The sequence below is a fragment of the Micromesistius poutassou genome, assembly GCF_964030765.1.
Source record: "Micromesistius poutassou genome assembly, contig: SCAFFOLD_4534, whole genome shotgun sequence".
In the NCBI taxonomy this organism is placed as follows: Eukaryota; Metazoa; Chordata; class Actinopteri; order Gadiformes; family Gadidae; genus Micromesistius; species Micromesistius poutassou.
In genome coordinates this window covers 1,913-20,938 of record NW_028179354.1, presented here as the reverse complement: position 1 = coordinate 20,938, position 19,026 = coordinate 1,913, and the positions used below count along the sequence as shown (strand labels likewise).

Genomic DNA, 19,026 nt, shown 5'->3' with positions numbered 1-19,026 from the left:
TGTGTGTGTGTGTGTGTGTGTGTGTGTGTGTGTGTGTGTGTGTGTGTGTGTGTGTGTGTGTGTGTGTGTGTGTGTGTGTGTGTGTGTGTGTGTGTGTGTGTGTGTGTCCCTGAGCAAGGCACCTCAGCTTCACTGTCACAGACGGACCGGGCTGTGGCTTTCATGGCGGACACACCGCCGTCCGTGTGTGAATGGGTGAATCTGTGGCAGTGGTTGTTAAGTGCTTTGAGCGGCCGCTATTGAAAAGTGCTATTTAAAGGCACTTGTGTCACTAGTCAATCAAACAATTTGGGGGGTTTACAGCTGTCCCGAGGCCTTTGTTTCTGTCCGCTCGCCACTCAATCAAAGGCTATTAGGACCGTTCTCACACCGATCCCCGCCCGTACTGACCCAGTTTCAGGCAGAGCTGGGCGGTGGACCGCATCGGCAAGTGGCAGGAGCTGCAGTACCCCAGCCCGGCGTACCCGGCCTTCGCCTGCGGCTCGGGCTACGTGGTCTCCCGGGACCTGGTGCAGTGGCTGGCCACCAATGCGGACCAGCTCAAGGCCTACCAGGTACGCGGCCCGCTGGAACACGGCAACAACGGTCCATGAGTGTTGCACCGTCACCTGTTCACTGAAGCCATCCGCATCATTTTCTCTGTACTACTATGCATGTAGTAATTTATATAGATAGATGTGAGATTTATATAGATAGATGTGAGATTAATATAGATAGATAGATGGATAGATATGAGATATTTAGATAGATAGATGGATAGATCTGATATGTATGAGATATATACGTATACATATATACACATAGAAAGATCATTATTTTTTGATGTGCTTTTCGTGCCATTACGGATAGGACAGTGAAGAGAGACCGGAAAGTGGTCTGAAAAAGAGAGGTAATTGCAAAGGATGTAGCATAGTACCACAGGTGGAAATTGAACCTCTCGACAAGGCCAGCTGCCTGCGTGGTTAGCGCCACAAACCCTTTCATCCGCAGCAACGGTGTGTTTTAGATTCCTATCATTAAGGAGCGGATGGGGGGGGGGAGGCATCCAGCACCATAACCACTAGACTATTCCGCTTCGCATGACCTTTTCTCCACAGACAGAAATGATGGAGCTGTGGGCTGGTGAGTTTTTCTCCTTCAGACACTATGTCGTTTAAATGAGTGGTGCGAGTGATTGCTGTGTTTTTTTTTTGCCATTTTCAACACGACTTTCGCATCACAAAAGGTCTCCATTGAAAAGACGAGTGTAACGGAGGCCCCAGGGTGGGTTCAAACGTTTTTACACTGCCATATATGCCCGTCTTATGCCTGCCTTTTTCCCGGCATGGTCCGTGCGTTAACACTGACCGAGGTAATATACCGGCTAGTGGTGGCTCGTTCACGAACGAATCAGTTTGAACGAACGACTCTTTAAAATGAACGAACCGACCTGATTCGCCTCTCTCGTTCGACTCGTTCGTCGTCGTTCGTTCGCCGAGACTCGACTCCCAGCTCCACCCACTAGTCGCTGACTCGTGAGTCGCCGTTCGTTCACTGACTGTGTTTAGCGGTGAGGACTGAGAAGTCACGAGAGCCAGCCGGGCAAACAACATGCCGATTCCGACCATGAAGCGCTCCTCAGTTAAAAGGAACTTAGTTAATGTTGTGTTGATTGATGACCGTTTGCACCATTGCGCGATCGTGATTCGTTTGAGAAGGAGAACGAGGGAGGAGCCGAGTCTGATCGACTCGGCTGAGAACATGCATTCGTGATCCGTTTGAACGAGAACGAGGGAGGAGCCGAGTCTGACCGACTCAGCGACTGAGAATCATGATTCACCACTACCGGAAATGCGAGAGAACGAACCAACGACTCTTCTTGGCAAACTGACCGACGCAAACTGATTCATTCAAACGAATCATGAAATCCACCACTAATACCGGCTTGATTTCGCAGCCCAATTTACCCTCTTGGACCCTACACATATTGGGGGTTTTGTTTTCATGTAAATGCGATTAGACGGCCCCGCGATTTCAGGGACGGGACTTGGGTAGAGGTGTTGTTGCGTTGTCTCTACAACAGAGACAATTCAGCGATATCAACATGAGTAGTTCTAAATGGAGAGACAGGGAAATCCACGAGCTGCTGACCATCATGGGAGATAAGACGATGCAGTCGCATTTAACGAAGACGGGGAAAGATGGTGCGATCTACGAGAAAGTACCAGAGGAACTTACCTTACAAGGCTTTTGTCGGGATAAGAAACAAGTGGTCAACAAAATAAAAAAAATATGTTGGTGTTTTTGCTCTTGTAAATAGTTAATCGTGTTTGTAGCCTACACTCAGATGTAGTCTTCTCATTCTTGCATGCGAGTGGCTTAAATAATAAAAACATAAAAACATTTGCAGTATGCAAATTATTCTTAAGAGGTCTCTGTGTGTAGTCCTGCCTACTCCTAGGAACCAAGAAAGCCGGCTCATTGACGAAGGGGGATTACACAGGCAAGACAATTGCAGAGCGTACCGGCTTGGAAGTGTAAAAATGCCTGTTGTGTTTCTCTTCTCCCCAGGGAGAGGACGTGAGCATGGGCATATGGATGGCTGCCGTCGGGCCGGACAAATACCAGGTAAAGTACAACCGTATCTCACTCTGAGTGAGAGGGGGAGAAAGAGTGAGTGAGCAAGTGAATGAGCGAGTGAGTGAGTGAGCGAGCGAGTGAGTGAGTGAATGAATGAGGGAGCGAGGCCTGCAGGGCCCTACCACTTGTAGAACTGGAGCAGCCTGTTCTCCGTGTGCTCCAGGACCCGGGATGGCTGTGTGAGAAGGAGTGCTACCAGGACATGCTGTCCTCCCCCCAGCACAGCCCTGAGGAGCTGCGCCTGCTCTGGGCCAGGAAGAGGCACTGCGGAGACCCCTGCGGCTGCCCCTGGGGGGGCCCCTGACACCCTGACCGACGCCCCCCCCCCCCCCCCCCCGGACACTCGCGAGCGTTTTATGTTGCTGCCGTCGTCTCCATCTCCGTCTACGTCCTTCCTTCTGGTGTGCGCCAAAAGGTCGTTGTTGTGGTTGGTTTTTTGTTGAACAGTTGTTGTGGTTGGTTTACTTTAAGAGCGCGCCGCACCACCGTCGTCAAAACTTCCTGCGCCGACACCTTTCGAGATACTTTTTTCGCCCGCCACGTCGGAAACCGACTCGGAGGCCAGGTTTTTTTAACTGCCACTACACGCTGTCGGTGCTCGTTACGTTAGATCGGCTGGGGAATGTGTTTCTAAGTTGGGGGGGAAAAAAAAGTATTTAATTCAGCAAAATAGATGTTCTGTGAATAAAGTGTGACAGGGACGGGGGAGGAAGCGGGACGTTGATGTGCAATAGCAGCAGGTGGCGCCGGCTGGCTCATATTAGTGCCGCAGGAGCCAGCCTCTCCGGGAATGGAGATGTAGGGAGGTGGTAGATTGAGATTTAATGAAGCCTTGATACTTTAACCTGAAATGCCAAAGTTAGAGTCTTTGGCGTGGGACGTGATGGCCTTTTAAAAAAAAAGAAAAGAGATTGTATTTTACATTTGAGGCGTAATCTATTTTGTAACTTATTCTCTTAAGCTTTTCACACACTTCACAGTCTGTAGATATCACACACACACACACACACACACACACACACACACACACACACACACACACACACACACACTTTGTATTGTGTACCGTAACTGTTGTCGTGGACATTGTGACGTGGCCTTAATGTTTGCCATAGGCATCACACATGTGTGGAAAAAAACAACTAAAAACTTGCAGATAATGCACACACTGCGAGTTCAACAAAATGTGTGTTTCCAACGTGCTCCATGCTATCGACAATGACTGTGAAATTAGACTCCGGTTTCCTGGAAACCTTTTATGGGGGAATTAAAAAAAATACACTCTGCAACGTCTTTGTCACCTCATTCGGAGATTTGAGTTGGTTCTCATTAGACCCATCACACACATCTACTAAAATCATCTGTATTTTTCAGCTATTTTTTTCTAACTTCTGAAATATTAAAGAGCGGGGTTGTGTGCAGTGGTAGGCTGCCGTGCACCGCCCAGGGAACGCTGTCAGTTAAAACCCACTATGTTCTCCCTGGTAGACATGTCAGTTCCCCCTGCAGTCAAAGGGAAACGGAGGGAGGAAGAGCTTTGATGTCCGATGCTGATTGTTTTACTGAGTCAGAGTCAGACATGCCTCGCATGCTGAGTATGGGAGGGGATGGAAATTTAGCTTTGGACCATAACGAGTCAGTAGTCATGTATAACTTACTGGGAAGAGGCTCTTGCATACATACCAAGTAGCAACAAATGCACAGTTTGTACAGGCTTCTTATGCGCATCTTCCTCCGTTGCATTGTGCTTGCTCTTGGCCAAGGGCAGTGAAGCCTTTTGAGTGATCGGTGTGTCGCGTCAATTAATGTCCCCTAAGGTTACTAATCATGTTTCTTTCCTTGAAAGAAAAATCACTAATAGAGCATAATACAGACCATTTGTTTTTATTTAGTGGTGTCCCCCACCCCACCACCACCTTTCCAGTGGGTATAATAATTCATGCTCTCAAGCTGACATTGAGACACAGCCGCCCCTCACTCCCTCCCCTCACCCACCCCTCCCCTCACCCACTCCTCCCTGCCTCTTCATCCCACCCACTCCGTCTCATCTCTCCCTGGGTCTCACTTGCAGTGAGTGACTTCAGAACAGTCATATCCGCATCCGTCCTACACACACACACACACACACACACACCTCAAAATAGGTACTTGACTTGAATTTGTCTAAACTCTGATTGTTTCATCGATAATGTCCTTGTCTCGTTATTCCCTCTGCTTGTAAACTGCTCCCATTATTGTGTAGCAGGTAGCTCTGACTTCTCCATCGAGGACTCCGCTCACACACGGCATTACGGGCAGGAAGTGGGGTCAACCCCACAGCCACCTCTGTCACAGTAATGATGCCTTCAATTCACATTCACTGCGCCACGGGTGACATTATCTTGTCATAAAGCACTTTGTGTTCAATTTGCATGCAAATCGTATGGATCCAATGGCAAATGGCATGTTAAGGATTTGAAAATGTCCCTGTTGTGTTAAAAGTAGAGCAGTGATTTCCGGTGAGCTTGGCAGTGTCGCCTTCGTCTTGTTTTGGAATCGATTGGCGTCACTGGGTGGAAACATCATTTATTTTGACACATTGGTTTCTTTTCACACGTTTACACTCTGTAAGATCTTGTCGATTCTCTCTGTGGCACCAATTATCAGAAGAGACTTGCCGAGAGCTAAATACATTACAAATAAGCATACTAACTGATGTGGATTTATGATGACTGTTATCACACAGCCTCATGAAGCGGATATCGATGTCTATCTATATTTATATCAAAGGAATCGTAACAAAACTTAGGGGTGAGTGATCATGAACCAGGAGAGCAGGTGACGAAGGACCGGTGGTCAGAACATAACCGGTGATCACAGACAACAGATGGATATATGGAGATAAATATTGTGTTTCTTGTGGAGCATGAACGCCCAAATAGTGCCGTAAACACATGGGACTGTTTCATGCCTCTTCAACAGAGGTATTTATTTGAATGGCATGCTCTCGTGTTTTCCTCCGTCATCACGGAACGTTGACTCTCCTACTATCGACTCCATAGCCATTAGCCCCAGCGCCGTCTTGTGACGGTGCGTGAATGGGGTACAGCTGTCTCCGATTTTATGAAGGAGAAAGTCTGAGGGTCTGGCTAGCTGGCGTGCATCTGCAGCACCGGCGCTTTTCAGCTAATTCCACCCGGCATCTTTAACATCACACATAAAGGAAAGGGAACAGGTGGCTGTCAGTCAACGTGTGTGTGTGTGTGTGTGTGTGTGTGTGTGTGTGTGTGTGTGTGTGTGTGTGTGTGTGTGTGTGTGTGTGTGTGTGTGTGTGTGTGTGTGTGTGTGTGTGTGTGTGTGTGTGTGTGTGTGTGTGTGTGTGTGTGTGTGTGTGTGTGTGTCACAGAGAACGAGAGAGATGAGGAAATGTGTTATTCATGAAGCCATCATAGCCATGCGTCCTCAAACCCAGGATCAGGGGATAGTTATTCAGAGGAATGAAGGGATTATTATTAGACACATACTCTTCCCTGATAGGGCGACAAACTCGCAGTGCCAATCTGGGATCGCAACTGTGTTTTGTTTTTTTCTCACACTCCAATACAGTGTCTCACTTTTAGAACCACAGCACACAGGAAATTGAATGCTGAAGCAGAGATACGGGTGTAAAATTATTCAGCCGAAGCTGCGCGTTGAAATCATAATTGGACATCTGTGGGGCCAGTGAGGAGTAAATCATACGTTTCCAGAGCTCTCTTGACCCCATTGTAGCGCTTGATGCAATAACATGGAAGGGAGTTACTTGGATTATGTGTAGTGCGGGCAATTAGGCCCGTCGTTACCAGGTCGTTTTCTCTTTTAAGAGGATCATGTTTTGGTTTATCTAGCTATAATGAGGAGATTCGTAGTCAGACCACTGATGTAATATGATGCAACGGAGAATATGGCAGTGCTCCGACAGCAATTTATCTCATTCTAGCCGCGATGTATGTGCAGTTATTTCAATTTTGGACTTTCCTTTTGCGATTAATTCTGTAGTGGCATATTCAATAAAATCCACATAGGCCGAGTTCTGCACGAGAAGTGTGTTCTTATATGAGTTGTAATGTGAATGAGTAGAAAGGCAAAATGCTGTCATAAATAATACAAAACGAAATTATGCAAAATAAGGGCGAACTGAGACCCAACTAGCAATGCAAACGGATGTATTAATATAGCCTATCTCCATGTCAGATGATAAAACACCTCTTAATCAAAGCATATGATGTTTGTGTAGTATAACCTCAGCAGTTTATATTTATATCTAATAGATCCCATTAAATCAAAGTGATGGGAGTCGAACATCCAGCGATCAAATAGACTTATCCAAGCTAAACTACAAGGCTGTTATTGGTGCAATGTGACATCACCTGCGACCTTCTATGGTAGGCCCAAATCACATTCCTTGGCACCAATTTTAGACAATCATTAACGCAAACATACACCTATTTCACAATGAGGTATTGCTGCTTTGCTGAACGATTTCTAAAATTTGCACAATAATAAAGAAAAACAAAACTTTTCTGAAAATATGACAGACCATAGAAGTAGAAAATAGCCTAGATAAGATTTTTTTTGCCAAGGGGCTGATTGACGACAAGGCGTGAAAGAGGCAGGCAGCTGCTCACACCAATGCCATTGTGTTTTTGTGATCTGAAAGAACTCTCCGACAGTCACCGTGTGCGGAGAAAATCAATCCAGCCAGCCGAGGAGGAGAGGGGAGATGAGGACAGAGATGTTTTGTGATTACTGTGAGGGACGCGGTCTCCTGCTCTGCAGTAAAATAACTTCTTACACCCCTTTTCTGTTTATCATCCAAGGCAGAAATTAATTTGCATCAAATTAACCTGCTCTTTCACCGAACCTCGGAGTGGAAAATTACAACCGGGGAAGAGACTGAGTGATTGAGAGAATCGAGACATTTTAATGAATCGATCCATTTTTTTTTTTTTAGTAGAAGCCCTCACTCAATTTGAGCTGGTACATCATTCATTATAGAGCAGACATCAAGAGCAAGAGATTTTCTGACTTTGGCGAAAGGACACGTCTCCCTGGCTGTGAGGGACATTATGCTGATTAGTGCATCATGGGAGACCTTTCAAATTCACCCAGTCACCCAATGGCTTTCCAGCAATGTGTGACAGCTACACTTTAAGTAAAAAATACTTTTTGATTAACTTCAATGGTTTCAGGCTCAAATCGAATTTGAATAGCAACCAAGTGTATAGTATAATAAAACCATTTAGGTGTTAGGTGCTAAAACAGGGACTTGGTGGATAGACACAGGTAGTCCATTGCACATCATGATTGTCAATTCCGCAGGGACTTATATCAGACAGAAAGCCATGGGTCTCACTCACAGCCTGCTTGGATGTTAAAGGGAGCAGCGCAGTCTACTTCAGCATATCCAATTTGGAAATCAAGATGTATGGAAACAACATTCACAAACAAACTAAACGAAAAACGGTTTTATTTCCCATGAATATGCTTTTAATTGATAGATGCAAAAATCTTCTGCAAAGCACATTGTGCACCAACAAAGATTACTTGAATACTAGTGACTTCGGTGGGAATGTGATTAAAAAGTCATGAATGGGAAGCCAGATATGAGCGTAGCATAAAGTCACTTTGTGTGAGGCTTGCTACCAATCAAAGCTTGAGCACGATGGAGTAGGCCTTTACAGCAAACCTTAATGCAGCATGAAATGAACAGATTAGTAACGATTTTTTCCGACGCAATTGGCACTCTGGTAGCAATATAGGTACAAATAACAAAACAATCCCATTTGGGAGGATTTCACACACACATCAAGCGAAACTTCATACCTGAAATACAAACAAATTAAGTAAACCAACCTTGAGAGTTTTCATCGGGTGACAGATACAGATACGGCAAGCTGTGTGTGTGTGTGTGTGTGTTAACCCCAGAATTATGATTTGGAGGTCTAACTTTGTTGTTTATGGATTTGGTAAAAATCTAAAGCTACAAAAACATTTCAATTACAGCGCAAACCTTCACTGAACAGAATCAGCCGCAAAACACACCAGCACATCTGAGAGGCACTCACACACAAAAGTAACACAACTTGGATTTTTTTTGGCTGCATTTAAAACTGTTACCATCAGGGAACAGTGTTACAGAGTGTTTTTGTGGTTTCTTGGACAACGGAGTGAGACGGTAAACGGATCTCCACTCATGATCCGACGAGAGGGACCTCCGCCAGTTTGTCGGTCCGAGCACTGCGGCGCCTAGCTCAGGGACACGCGGCTCGGGTTCCCCGGGTCCGTGGAGGCGGATGACTTCAGTGGGCTTCGCCATCAGCGGCCTCTACCTCGCGGCCCCCAGCCTCTACCTCCTGGTGCATCTTGCCCAGGTGCTTGACCAGGCTCTCCAGCTCGGGGTTCCCGCCCAGCTCCCGGATCAGCCGGTAGGTGTCCTCCTCCAGCGTGCGCAGCGTCTGGCGTGTGTAGGCGAACGAGCCCACCTTCTCCAGGTAGTCCACGCAGTAGCGCTTGATGTCGGCGTTGTCCGTCCGCTGCCGCAGGATGTTCTGCACCTGTGTGCTCTCGGGGCACGACCAGATGGCGTGGATGGTGGGGAACGAGAACTTGCCCTCGGTCAGGTCCTCGCAGAAGCTCTTGTTCTCGCTATACTCCCGCGAGCGCAGGTTGGCGTAGTCGTCGCGGATCTGGAAGAAGAGGCCGAGCGTGTCCAGCAGGGGCTTCAGGTCGCGGCCCCAGCCGGAGAAGAGCTGCATGAGGCCCACGGCCAGGCCGAACAGCCCGCCCGTCTTCTGCAGCACCATGGCGCGGTACTCCTGCTCGCTGGGGCAGGTGTAGGTGTCCCTCCAGTGGATGTCCAGGCCCTGGCCGCGGTGCAGCTCCAGCAGCTGGCGGGTGAAGACCCGCACTGCCTCCGGGTGCTCCAGGGTCAGCACCTTCTCCAGGCCCAGGAAGTAGACGTAGTTGGCCGAGTTGATGACCGAGGGCACGCCGTAGATGCTGTGGGCCACGGGGAAGCCCCGGCGCAGCGTGGAGCTGTCCTCGATGTCGTCGATCAGCAGGCTGGCGTTGTGCAGCATCTCCGTCACCTCGATGATCACCTGGGGAGAGGGGGACCGTTGAAGTAAGATGACGTTAACGCAAACTCAACATCAAACGCAAACTGACGTATTTGTTTTAGATTTTTAGGTCACACAGCTTATCACCAAGCTTACTTAACATGCTCGTTCTTGTTTTGCTTGTTAATTTGGTTGCAATTCAAATAGTCTGTAGTTAGTTTTGCTTTCTGCAACATTCTAAAGAAAAATGTGCCGTGACTGATAGAAATCACCTTTAGCAGAGTGTAATAATTTGTACATTGAGTTTGTTATTGTGTAACAAACAGGAAAAATACTGCTTGTAGCTCCTACACACGCAGTCGCTGTTTATGGAAGGTACATGTCTGAGCAATACATAGCGCTACAATTACATGAACACTGCGTTAGTACTGTGCCATGTACAAGAAGCCTCCACTAGAGGGTGCCATGTTCATACTTTACCCTGTCTAACAGCACTAGAGGTTTTCCAAAGTTAAAGTGAAACCAAACCAACAGAGAAAAGAGTTGAGCCAAAACATTAACAACGTGATTGGCGAGTCAATCAGAAGGACAGGATATCAGGATACATCACTGGAGTACAGATGCTCAGAAGGAGAAGGGGTGGGGACCAGAGTAGTTAGTAGTAAGTTGTAGAACCAGCTGTATTGGTTTTGGCTGGACATGAACTAAGGCGTCTGTGTTGATGACAACAGCTTTTCCAAGACAAACATTCAGCACAAAAGCATTTGCAGGCCTCGTGGCCAACACAACGCCCAGTGGGTCGGGCCCGTAGCAAACTCAAGAACAACCATCACCTCACCTCAGCACACGCAGGCAGTGACTGCAGTCATTACAATCAGACTGCTGCTTCATGTCCTTGCATGCCTGGCAAATCATGACAGATACACACATGACCTCAGGTTACAGTAACAGAAACGGCAGAAAACACAAACACTCTAAATCATTCAAAAGTGCTGCGTCGCGTCCTGCACTCCAGCAGGAATCCAATAACAGTGGGGACTGTCGCTGTTTTAATGCCCTTATCGTCACTCTCGGAAGACTCCTTGATTATCACTGGACTTCCACCCCCCCATTTGCCATTGTGACAATCACTGAACCATTAAGAATGGAAAGACTCCATCACAATCATGAGGCAATGGTGGCCTAGTAATCCGGTCTAGTGATGTCAGCGTGTCTCCTGCCTTGTCCACCGGGGGTGGACAAGGGGGTGGGATGAAGCATGGGAGGATGGACGCCAATGTCGTTATTCAACGAGACAATGGCCTTCTCTTTCTTCCTTTGACTAATGGCCTGACATCACTATTGGTTCCTTCAATTGATGTAGCCACCGTGTTTGTCTTAAAAACTGAGAGGGTTATCTAACTGCTTGACTTTGTGTTTGTTCATTCAAGTCAAGTGTATTTGTCTATCTCCATCACAATTTACATTCTCAAAGAGCGTCAATGGCTCACGGTCAGATGAAATTAGAGGGTACCCAGGACCTTAAAGAGATATCTTCGTCCCAAACAAAGAAAGCTTTATGAAGGGACACAAAAAGATGCATCGGGAGCAGTTGGTGCCAGACAACCTATTATCAGGATTGTCCAATGACACAAGAAACAGCTGCTAAAATGTGATTGGCTACGAATGTGAGCACACGCCCAGGTGGAATTCCCCCTGTTCTCCCCTTGGCACTACAACACAGTTAAGTTCTGCATGCTGTCCACAAGAGTGTACATTTATAAATTACTTTTTTTTGCATCATCATCATTTCCTACTAGCACCAGTAGTAGAAGAAAGACTCATGAAAGTGGGGGGAGTTTGAGTGAAGACCCATTGGGGAAGGCAATGAAGGGGCCGAGAGATGGGAGGGCACATGTTCACGATACAGAGTGAAGAGCTGGATGAATGCCCTTACACTGCCTCTGGAGGGAGGAGGGTGCTTGTAAAGCTGCAACTTCCTGGCAACAGCTTGCTCATGATGAGCAGGGGGCAGGGCTTCAGCCTGCCTGACAAGTTCAGCGAGAGTTTACTGAGCAAATCTACTACTACGACCTCACTACATAAAAAAGGAGAGAGAAGACCAGAGGCAAGGCCACAAGAAAATCCCTTTGATACAAGAGGAATAATTTTCAGGGACAAGCCCATATACTTGGCACTACATCACTGTAGCGAGGGGTAAAATAAGCTGTCAGACTGCAGTGCAGAGTGCGGTTGTCCGTTCAACAGCCTGACAGGGGAAGTGACTGCCACCACAAAGGCTTTTCCTTTCCCCCACAGTTGAATATCAAAAGGGCTCATGCAAATGCAGCCTTGGGGAAAGAGCGAACAAGACATCACAACAAAAGCTCTGTTAGCAAACAGGAAATGACAAATACATAGTGTAGAACTTTCCTTACTTCAAGTGGAAGTTTGTAATGCAAGACCTATTTTTCTGGAGTGGTCATTCAAAAGAATGAGAATTGTGTCATCTAGTAAGACACCGATATATGATCTGGAAGCATATAGTGCTATATTGAGTGCTTTGTACAACTAGGACAACGCATAATAATCTGAGGAGTCAGTCTGGAACTCAATGTATCTGACAAAATGCATAAGCCGATTTCTGTCTGAGATGCGTTGTGTTGTTTCTCTTTTCCCCAGAGGCACAGATTTAAATAGAATATAGGTGCATTATTAAAGGATAGACTTACATCAACATGTAGAACGTGATAACTACGTAGAACGTGATAACCGATAAGAGAATAACCTGACAGAAATGGCTGCCTGCACTGACACTTCTGTCATTCATTACGTTGAATCTGTTAGTCACCGCTACAGCAAAGCCCAGCTCTGACACATCCACAATGCCCATTTTCTGAATCTAGAATGACATACCGCTACCCATACTGTCCACTTCAAATCGGTATGATGAAATTAAGTTATATAAACCCAAAACGTGACCTGATCGTAATGTTTCATAATGTGGTGGACACTGGTGAGAGGGACCTCAAATTCACCATCTAATCTGATTATTGTTATGATAATGTAATGCGCCAATGTAGAACACTGCGGAAGGTAAATCAAGCCACTGATTTACCCTCACTCCCAGAGAGATAAATATGTTTAAGAAGATGTCAAACAGTGGGTCAAATTCACTTAAGCATTCTTGAACTCGAAAAGCCAGACAATTCACTTAAATTAGTGCCAAGAGTGCCATTATCACACACAGGCCGTGCAGTTAGCAGAATCCTAGGGTCGCTCTGCATCCACAGAGAGCCTCTTTCTCAATAAGCCCAGCATGTTTATTATGCTGATAAATGTGGAAGACGACCAGCGGAAAATGCCAGATTTATTCAATACTACCATTTCAGGCTGTGCTTCAGCCATGTCTACTGAACTGGAATCGTTTGACAAATAACAAGAAGCGCTGGCAAGCCGGAGGGATTTCTCACTGTAGATGCCACTTGAATATGGGTTATCACATGCTCTTTTTTTCTGGGGGGGGGGGGGGGGGCACAAAATATAATTATATATTTTTTTATATGCATTTATATACAGTCTCCCTTTGTGAAGTAAATCAAAAAGTAAGCAAAAGTTAGTTTTTACCATTTTCTTTTACCAAATGTTGCTAATGCTTAACGTTCTTAAATTACATGTAGAAAAGTGCCACTGATCTTGCAGGAACTGAGCCTGTATTTTCACATCACAAGACAGAAGGACTTGGTTGACATTTGTATTTCTGAAGCCATCTGGCCTCTTGCCATTGTTTCTTCTGTAACACTACACCAATCCTTCTAGGCAAAAACCCAATTTGTTGGAAATGCATTCTAAAACGGCAGTGATGGGTTAAGTGCCCAAAGTGATTAATATTGATCCCTTTACCCTTTTAGATGACAGAAAGCAATATCAGGGGGGAGGAGTGGAGAGACAGACAGCCATCTGATAAGGCTGGAGCTTGAAATCAGAAGAAAAACTAAAGAAAAAAGGTTAACCCAGAGAATATTGTTTATTTCAGTCATTGTGGCTTCATTTATTGAGAGGGTACCACCAGAGAGCATCTACTGGAGACGTCTCTGTTTTGAGTGACACTTAAGCCAATAATTCTGGCTGGCAATGAGCTTTCTGTCTGGCCTTGGCGTTGGCCTGATGCGGGCTAACACAGCTCCCTCAGTATCTCATTTCCTCTAGCACCACGTCATCTAAGCTGTCACGTGACCAGCATGTGGACACGAGACAAGATCCCGGAAGATGGGTGCAGAGGGAGGGTGATGTAGAACTGATGTAGCGGAAAGGAAAGGTTTTGCCATGTATAAACGTAACATATGTTCTCTGCACTGCTACTCACCTTAACAGTTGAAACATAACATTCGTTTTTTTGCATCAGTTCTTAGTGAATCTTCAATCCTTATCATCAGACCACAGACATATTAACCATATAGATAATAAAGAGTTCATTGTCACTTTCCAGGACTATTTCTGGCAAGAAGGGAAGAGCTGATAGCAAATGGTATATATTTATAGATACTGCTTTTGATCTTAGCCACAGCAACCACACAACACATGTGCACAAACCCATTCCTGCAAAGACAGGCAGAAGCAAGTCAAGAACCAGCTCAGTGGTTGATCCCCATGGTTGTCACAGTTAAGATTTAGCTGGCTGGCCCACAGAAAAGGTCACAGAACTGGCTCTAAACACTGCTAGACGACTGCCCTGTTACAGTGATTCAAGTGTGTGGTTGTAGAAGACATTTACACAGCCCCATAGCATCTCAGTGTTTCCCACAGACCAGGTAGCAATGTGTGGTGCCCCCTGCAGGGTTGGCAACTTTTGGTTTTTGGCCGGAGTGAGACTCTGTACAATCTTATAATGCTTACATTATAACTGCGAGTGGAATTGTTGACGGGGGGAAGTTGGGTTGCGTTGGATTGCGGGCGGACAGGATTTTTGACGGAGGGGTGAGGGGGACAGCCACAGCAATTTAGCACTCGTCCGAAGCAACGAGAGATCTAACGGGTATTTTTATTTTTTGGGCGTGACATTTGTTGCATGTGCGTGAGATATTTATACTTAAAAATCGCGTTAAAATAAAAATAAATTTAAAAAGCGGAATTCATTTGTGGTGCTCGTTGTTGAATCTGTGGCGCTGCGCCACACATTGGTCTATGTATGGGAAACACTGCATCTTCCCAACCTCCCTCGCCCTGTCAAGAATCAAATAAAGGAACATCATTTCTGCATTATCTGGATTTTGTCATCTGGAACATTGAGCCAGTGGTTGAAGGCTTGGGACAGTTTTGGCTGTAGAGATTTTTTAGCTGTAGAAGACATTTACACAGCCCCAGAGCATCTTCCGAACCTCCCTCGGCATGTCAAGAACCAAATATAGTGGGGTGGTCAGGAAAATAATTGCTGCATTACCTGGAGTTTGTCATCTGGAACATTGAGCCAGTGGTTGAAGGCTTGGGACAGTTTTGTCCGAACCTGTTTTCCTGCGAAGGGAGTGAAAGTATTAAAGGACGAACAAGGGCAATTATGTTTCGGTTCACTTAATTCTTATCTGTGCTGATCGACTATGAATGCTGAACATTCTAACAGGATTAAAATAAACTAAACATACCTGGCAGTTGTAGCAAATATTTGTATGGCTCCAGAAGTATTCTTTCAGGAGACGACTTGGTTTTGCCATCCATTTCTTGATGTGTAAACAAATCTATTGGAGGAAAAGCCAAGTAACTATAATATTAATGACAGCTGTAACTTAAATACTGGAAGATTATGTTATATATATATATATATATAGCAATTTATATATTTATATAATTTATATTATAAATATATTTATATTATATTTATATTATAATATAAATATATATATAAATATATAATATAATTTATATTATAATATATGCAATTTATATTAGCAATTTTAACATGTAATGTTTGTATAGCTATTGAATTGATATTGAGGCAAGTTACACAGGTTTGGTTATAAGTAGTTACTATGACTATTACATTTCACCGAAGACAACTACCCATATGACATCATGTAAATAGATATAATGTAGGTTAACATAAACATGAAGTATCATCAAACTATTGGGATACAATGAATGTAGATTTAAAATCATATCGTTGTTAGCTTTAAGATTGAAGGCCATTGTAATTATCTTAACATAAATCAACTTGTAAATCAAGAGATGTATAATAGTTAAAGGTCTACAGCTCAACATTTCGGTCAGCTCCACCCACCTTAGAGAGACTTCACAGCTTCCCTTCAGTCTGGTGGCTCCCCCTTAAGTGTTAGCCACCCTGCTAGTTAGCTTCAACACAAATAGAGACAGGGCTGCTTCGGCCGAGTTATAATTCCCATTCAACTTTCATAAACAGGCCACGCTAGGTCACCAACACACACACGCGTTCACATCAGTGGAAACCAAAGCGATAAGCCCTAATGATCAACACGCGATGCCACTACTATGTCTGTACGCTACATCCGCTCCGTGGCTAACGTGGACGGGCTAGTTAGTTGGGCATCTCCACTGAGCATGCGCAGAAAAGTGTTGGAGACTTCAACGGGGATGCGTCATGTACGGGGTTTTTAAAAGACGGCGTATCCCGTCAAAGTAGTTAACCTTCAGCTCCAACGCCAATATACATATGTGCAGAGCCGGGTGACCCTTTAATATATATAGAACTTACGCATTAAACAGAAACAACTACAGTAGTTTTACAGTCTTTTTTTCTACGCCAATACGAATGAAATACATGACGTCTTGCAGTTTAAGAGCGCAGCAGCATGTGTTTTTCTCCTGGGTCAACCAATGGCTGTGAAGTTAAGGTGGCCACAACTGAGTGTGAGCCAATGGGCGACCAGGCTGGACGTGGAGGCGGGGCTTGTTGACCCATCAATCACGTTCGGGAGGCGGGGGGGAAGGATCAGCGAGAGAACCGCTCGGCTAGTCGACGAGAGGCACTTTTTCCCCTATCCGCATCCTACATCGACTAGGGCTAACGGACGACACGCATAACGCATAATCCCCCCCGGATTACGTACATCAATGATTCTATGGATTACTGATACATTTTCATCGAAACACAGGGGATTTTTGAAAGGTAAGGTCGTGTTCCAGCCCCCGTTATTGTGACCGTCTAGCTAGCTGCTACCGCCGCCGCTGTCTCCACCAAGCTAACTTATCGCCAACTACGGCGTGGGTTTTGTTCGAGGAAACAGAGGCACCGTCCCTCGGAAAGGATGATCAACTCGAGACACGATAGATTAAAACGTCAAAATGGAAAACAAACGGGGAAAGGGTTTCGAGGTTTGACAAACTTGGTGTGTAACGTCGTCGACCCACCGAGCGGAGCTGGGAACACTGGTGGTGTGTTGCTGCGGGACGGAGTCTGTGAGGACGGGTTACAGCGGGTGTAGTGGATCGACTGGATCCACTACACCCGCTGTAACCCGGGGATCTGATGGATCACAGTGGGTTTAGTGGATGCAGTCGATCCACTCGTGGGTTATTTTGTGCCGAGGGCAGTCCTTCGTTTTCGCCTCCACGGTGCTCGTCCTGTTCGGTCGAGACCCACTGGGCTGTGTTGTCATTGATCCGCTCCGATGGGGGGTACTCGACGATTGTTCGTGTTAATATTTTAGTGTTATGGATAAAGTGGTGTCTTATCTATTTAACTATTGCCATCCGACCAAATAGATCAGCATGAACATGTTTTCGTGGATCGTTCCTCACGATCCTCGAAACAACCGTGTGTTCACTGTAGACTATAACAGTGTCAGTGTTTGTGGATTTGTCTGTGTATATGTGTGTTTTTAAATATGGTAGCGGGTGAGTAAACGTATGTCGTTAGGACATGCAAAACGATCATCCTATTCGTGGGCTTTATGTCTCCGAGGCTGGTCTGTGAAATAGTTAAGGGCGGGTGACATGGTATCCTTTTGGCGTCGTTTGTTTTGATGGATATCCGTACATGTGCGGTGAGACAAGCTTTCCAATACATGCACAAGGACGTTTCGATATTTGACTACTACTCCATGGTCCTGACCATGACCTTGTTGCGAACCGATTAGTTTCTTTGTCAGAAGCAACGCTGATCACCCTCACTCGATGAATGGTCAGCACATCTATTGACCACTCGATGCAGGGATCCCGGTGTAAAAGTGACTTGTAATGGAGGCACCGTAGTACTTATATCATCTTCATTCGTGGTATATCAACGTGTATATGGGAGAGGGGGGGATAGTGGCTGTCTGGCGTATAAATTGTTATTACTCTATTTCGTGGTCGAGTAGTGTACTCTCCGCAGAGAGCAGCCCACCGAGACGAGAGAGAGAGAGAGCCACTCACTGAATATGAACACACTGACGAGCAGTGTTTCTCCGCAAACAGACTTTTGTCTTGGAGAGAGAGAGATGGTCCTGGCGTTGGCAGGTGAATCTCGACTACTAACGCATGTCCCCGTGATGTGCCAAAGTGCTCTTCGTGTAGTCGACTGTCAGGGACAGAAATGGCGTCATCCCTGGACCGTGCAGAATGAATACTATGTGCAATGCAGACATGATGCACAAGCACTACGCTATCGTGGGCTGCTCTCTAAGAATGAAGCACCCAACTAGTTTTCTGCCGACGTGTCCCGATGTTCATTTCAAACCGACAGTGTAGTATCGTCTGATGCTCGGTGCATTGGTGTGGACCTAATAAGAAATGAAAGCTAGTAAATAATCCATTTTACTTTTTGCTTACATACCCTTCGTACCTGCACACATGGACTCTGAGACGGGGCATTAAATCAACGACTTTAAAGTCTAAACTAATCACTAGGATGTGTAGTGATTGTATTTGCAATGGTGTGGCAATGTGTGCTGCCTTGTCTGAAGACTAAACTCGGGTCAATATATTTATTATTTTACAATGCACAAAACTTTGCCCCGATTGTCGAAAATATCAAAGAAACACTACTCAAGATTGGCATCCTCATATCGACCCTGTAGTTTAGGCTTACAAGTCTACACTTTCTCTGTACTGAACCATCTATCCTAACTTTTAATCCACAGAGTTGTTGCACTGGTCGCCAGGAGGACTCGTTGAGAGATGAAGGTATGAGCCTTTTTTATTCTAAAACGTGTTAACATGTCTTGCTTTACTGTAATTAAACCCTAACCCTAACTTCTATACACCTGCAGCACACTGGAATCAATTTAGTTATTGTTTTATGGATGTGAGTATACTGAATAACATCTCTCACTGAATGTGAGACTCGAGTTTATGAATCAAGACTCAACCTTTAGATAATATTAACCATGGTGCAGGAATT

General features: G+C 45.5%; 2 protein-coding genes across 2 annotated transcripts; one reads left to right on the top strand and one right to left on the bottom strand.

Annotated features, from left to right (window-relative positions):
* Positions 1-394: 394 nt before the first annotated feature.
* b3galnt2 (beta-1,3-N-acetylgalactosaminyltransferase 2) lies at positions 395-2,926 on the top strand (the record flags this gene model as incomplete). Its single annotated transcript, XM_084489830.1, has 3 exons — positions 395-554; positions 2,551-2,607; positions 2,783-2,926. Coding segments are annotated over 3 exons (358 nt in total), but the record flags the coding sequence as incomplete, so codon positions are not given.
* Positions 2,927-8,352: 5,426 nt separating this feature from the next.
* LOC311372899 (geranylgeranyl pyrophosphate synthase-like) lies at positions 8,353-16,191 on the bottom strand. The gene is made up of 4 exons (XM_084489829.1): positions 15,949-16,191; positions 15,317-15,409; positions 15,118-15,188; positions 8,353-9,740 (listed from the first exon to the last, which is right to left on the bottom strand). The coding sequence occupies exons 2-4, from the start codon at positions 15,387-15,389 to the stop codon at positions 8,940-8,942; spliced, it is 945 nt and encodes a 314-aa protein (XP_084345955.1). The 5' UTR covers positions 15,390-15,409; positions 15,949-16,191; the 3' UTR covers positions 8,353-8,939.
* Between the last annotated feature and the right edge of the window lie 2,835 nt (positions 16,192-19,026).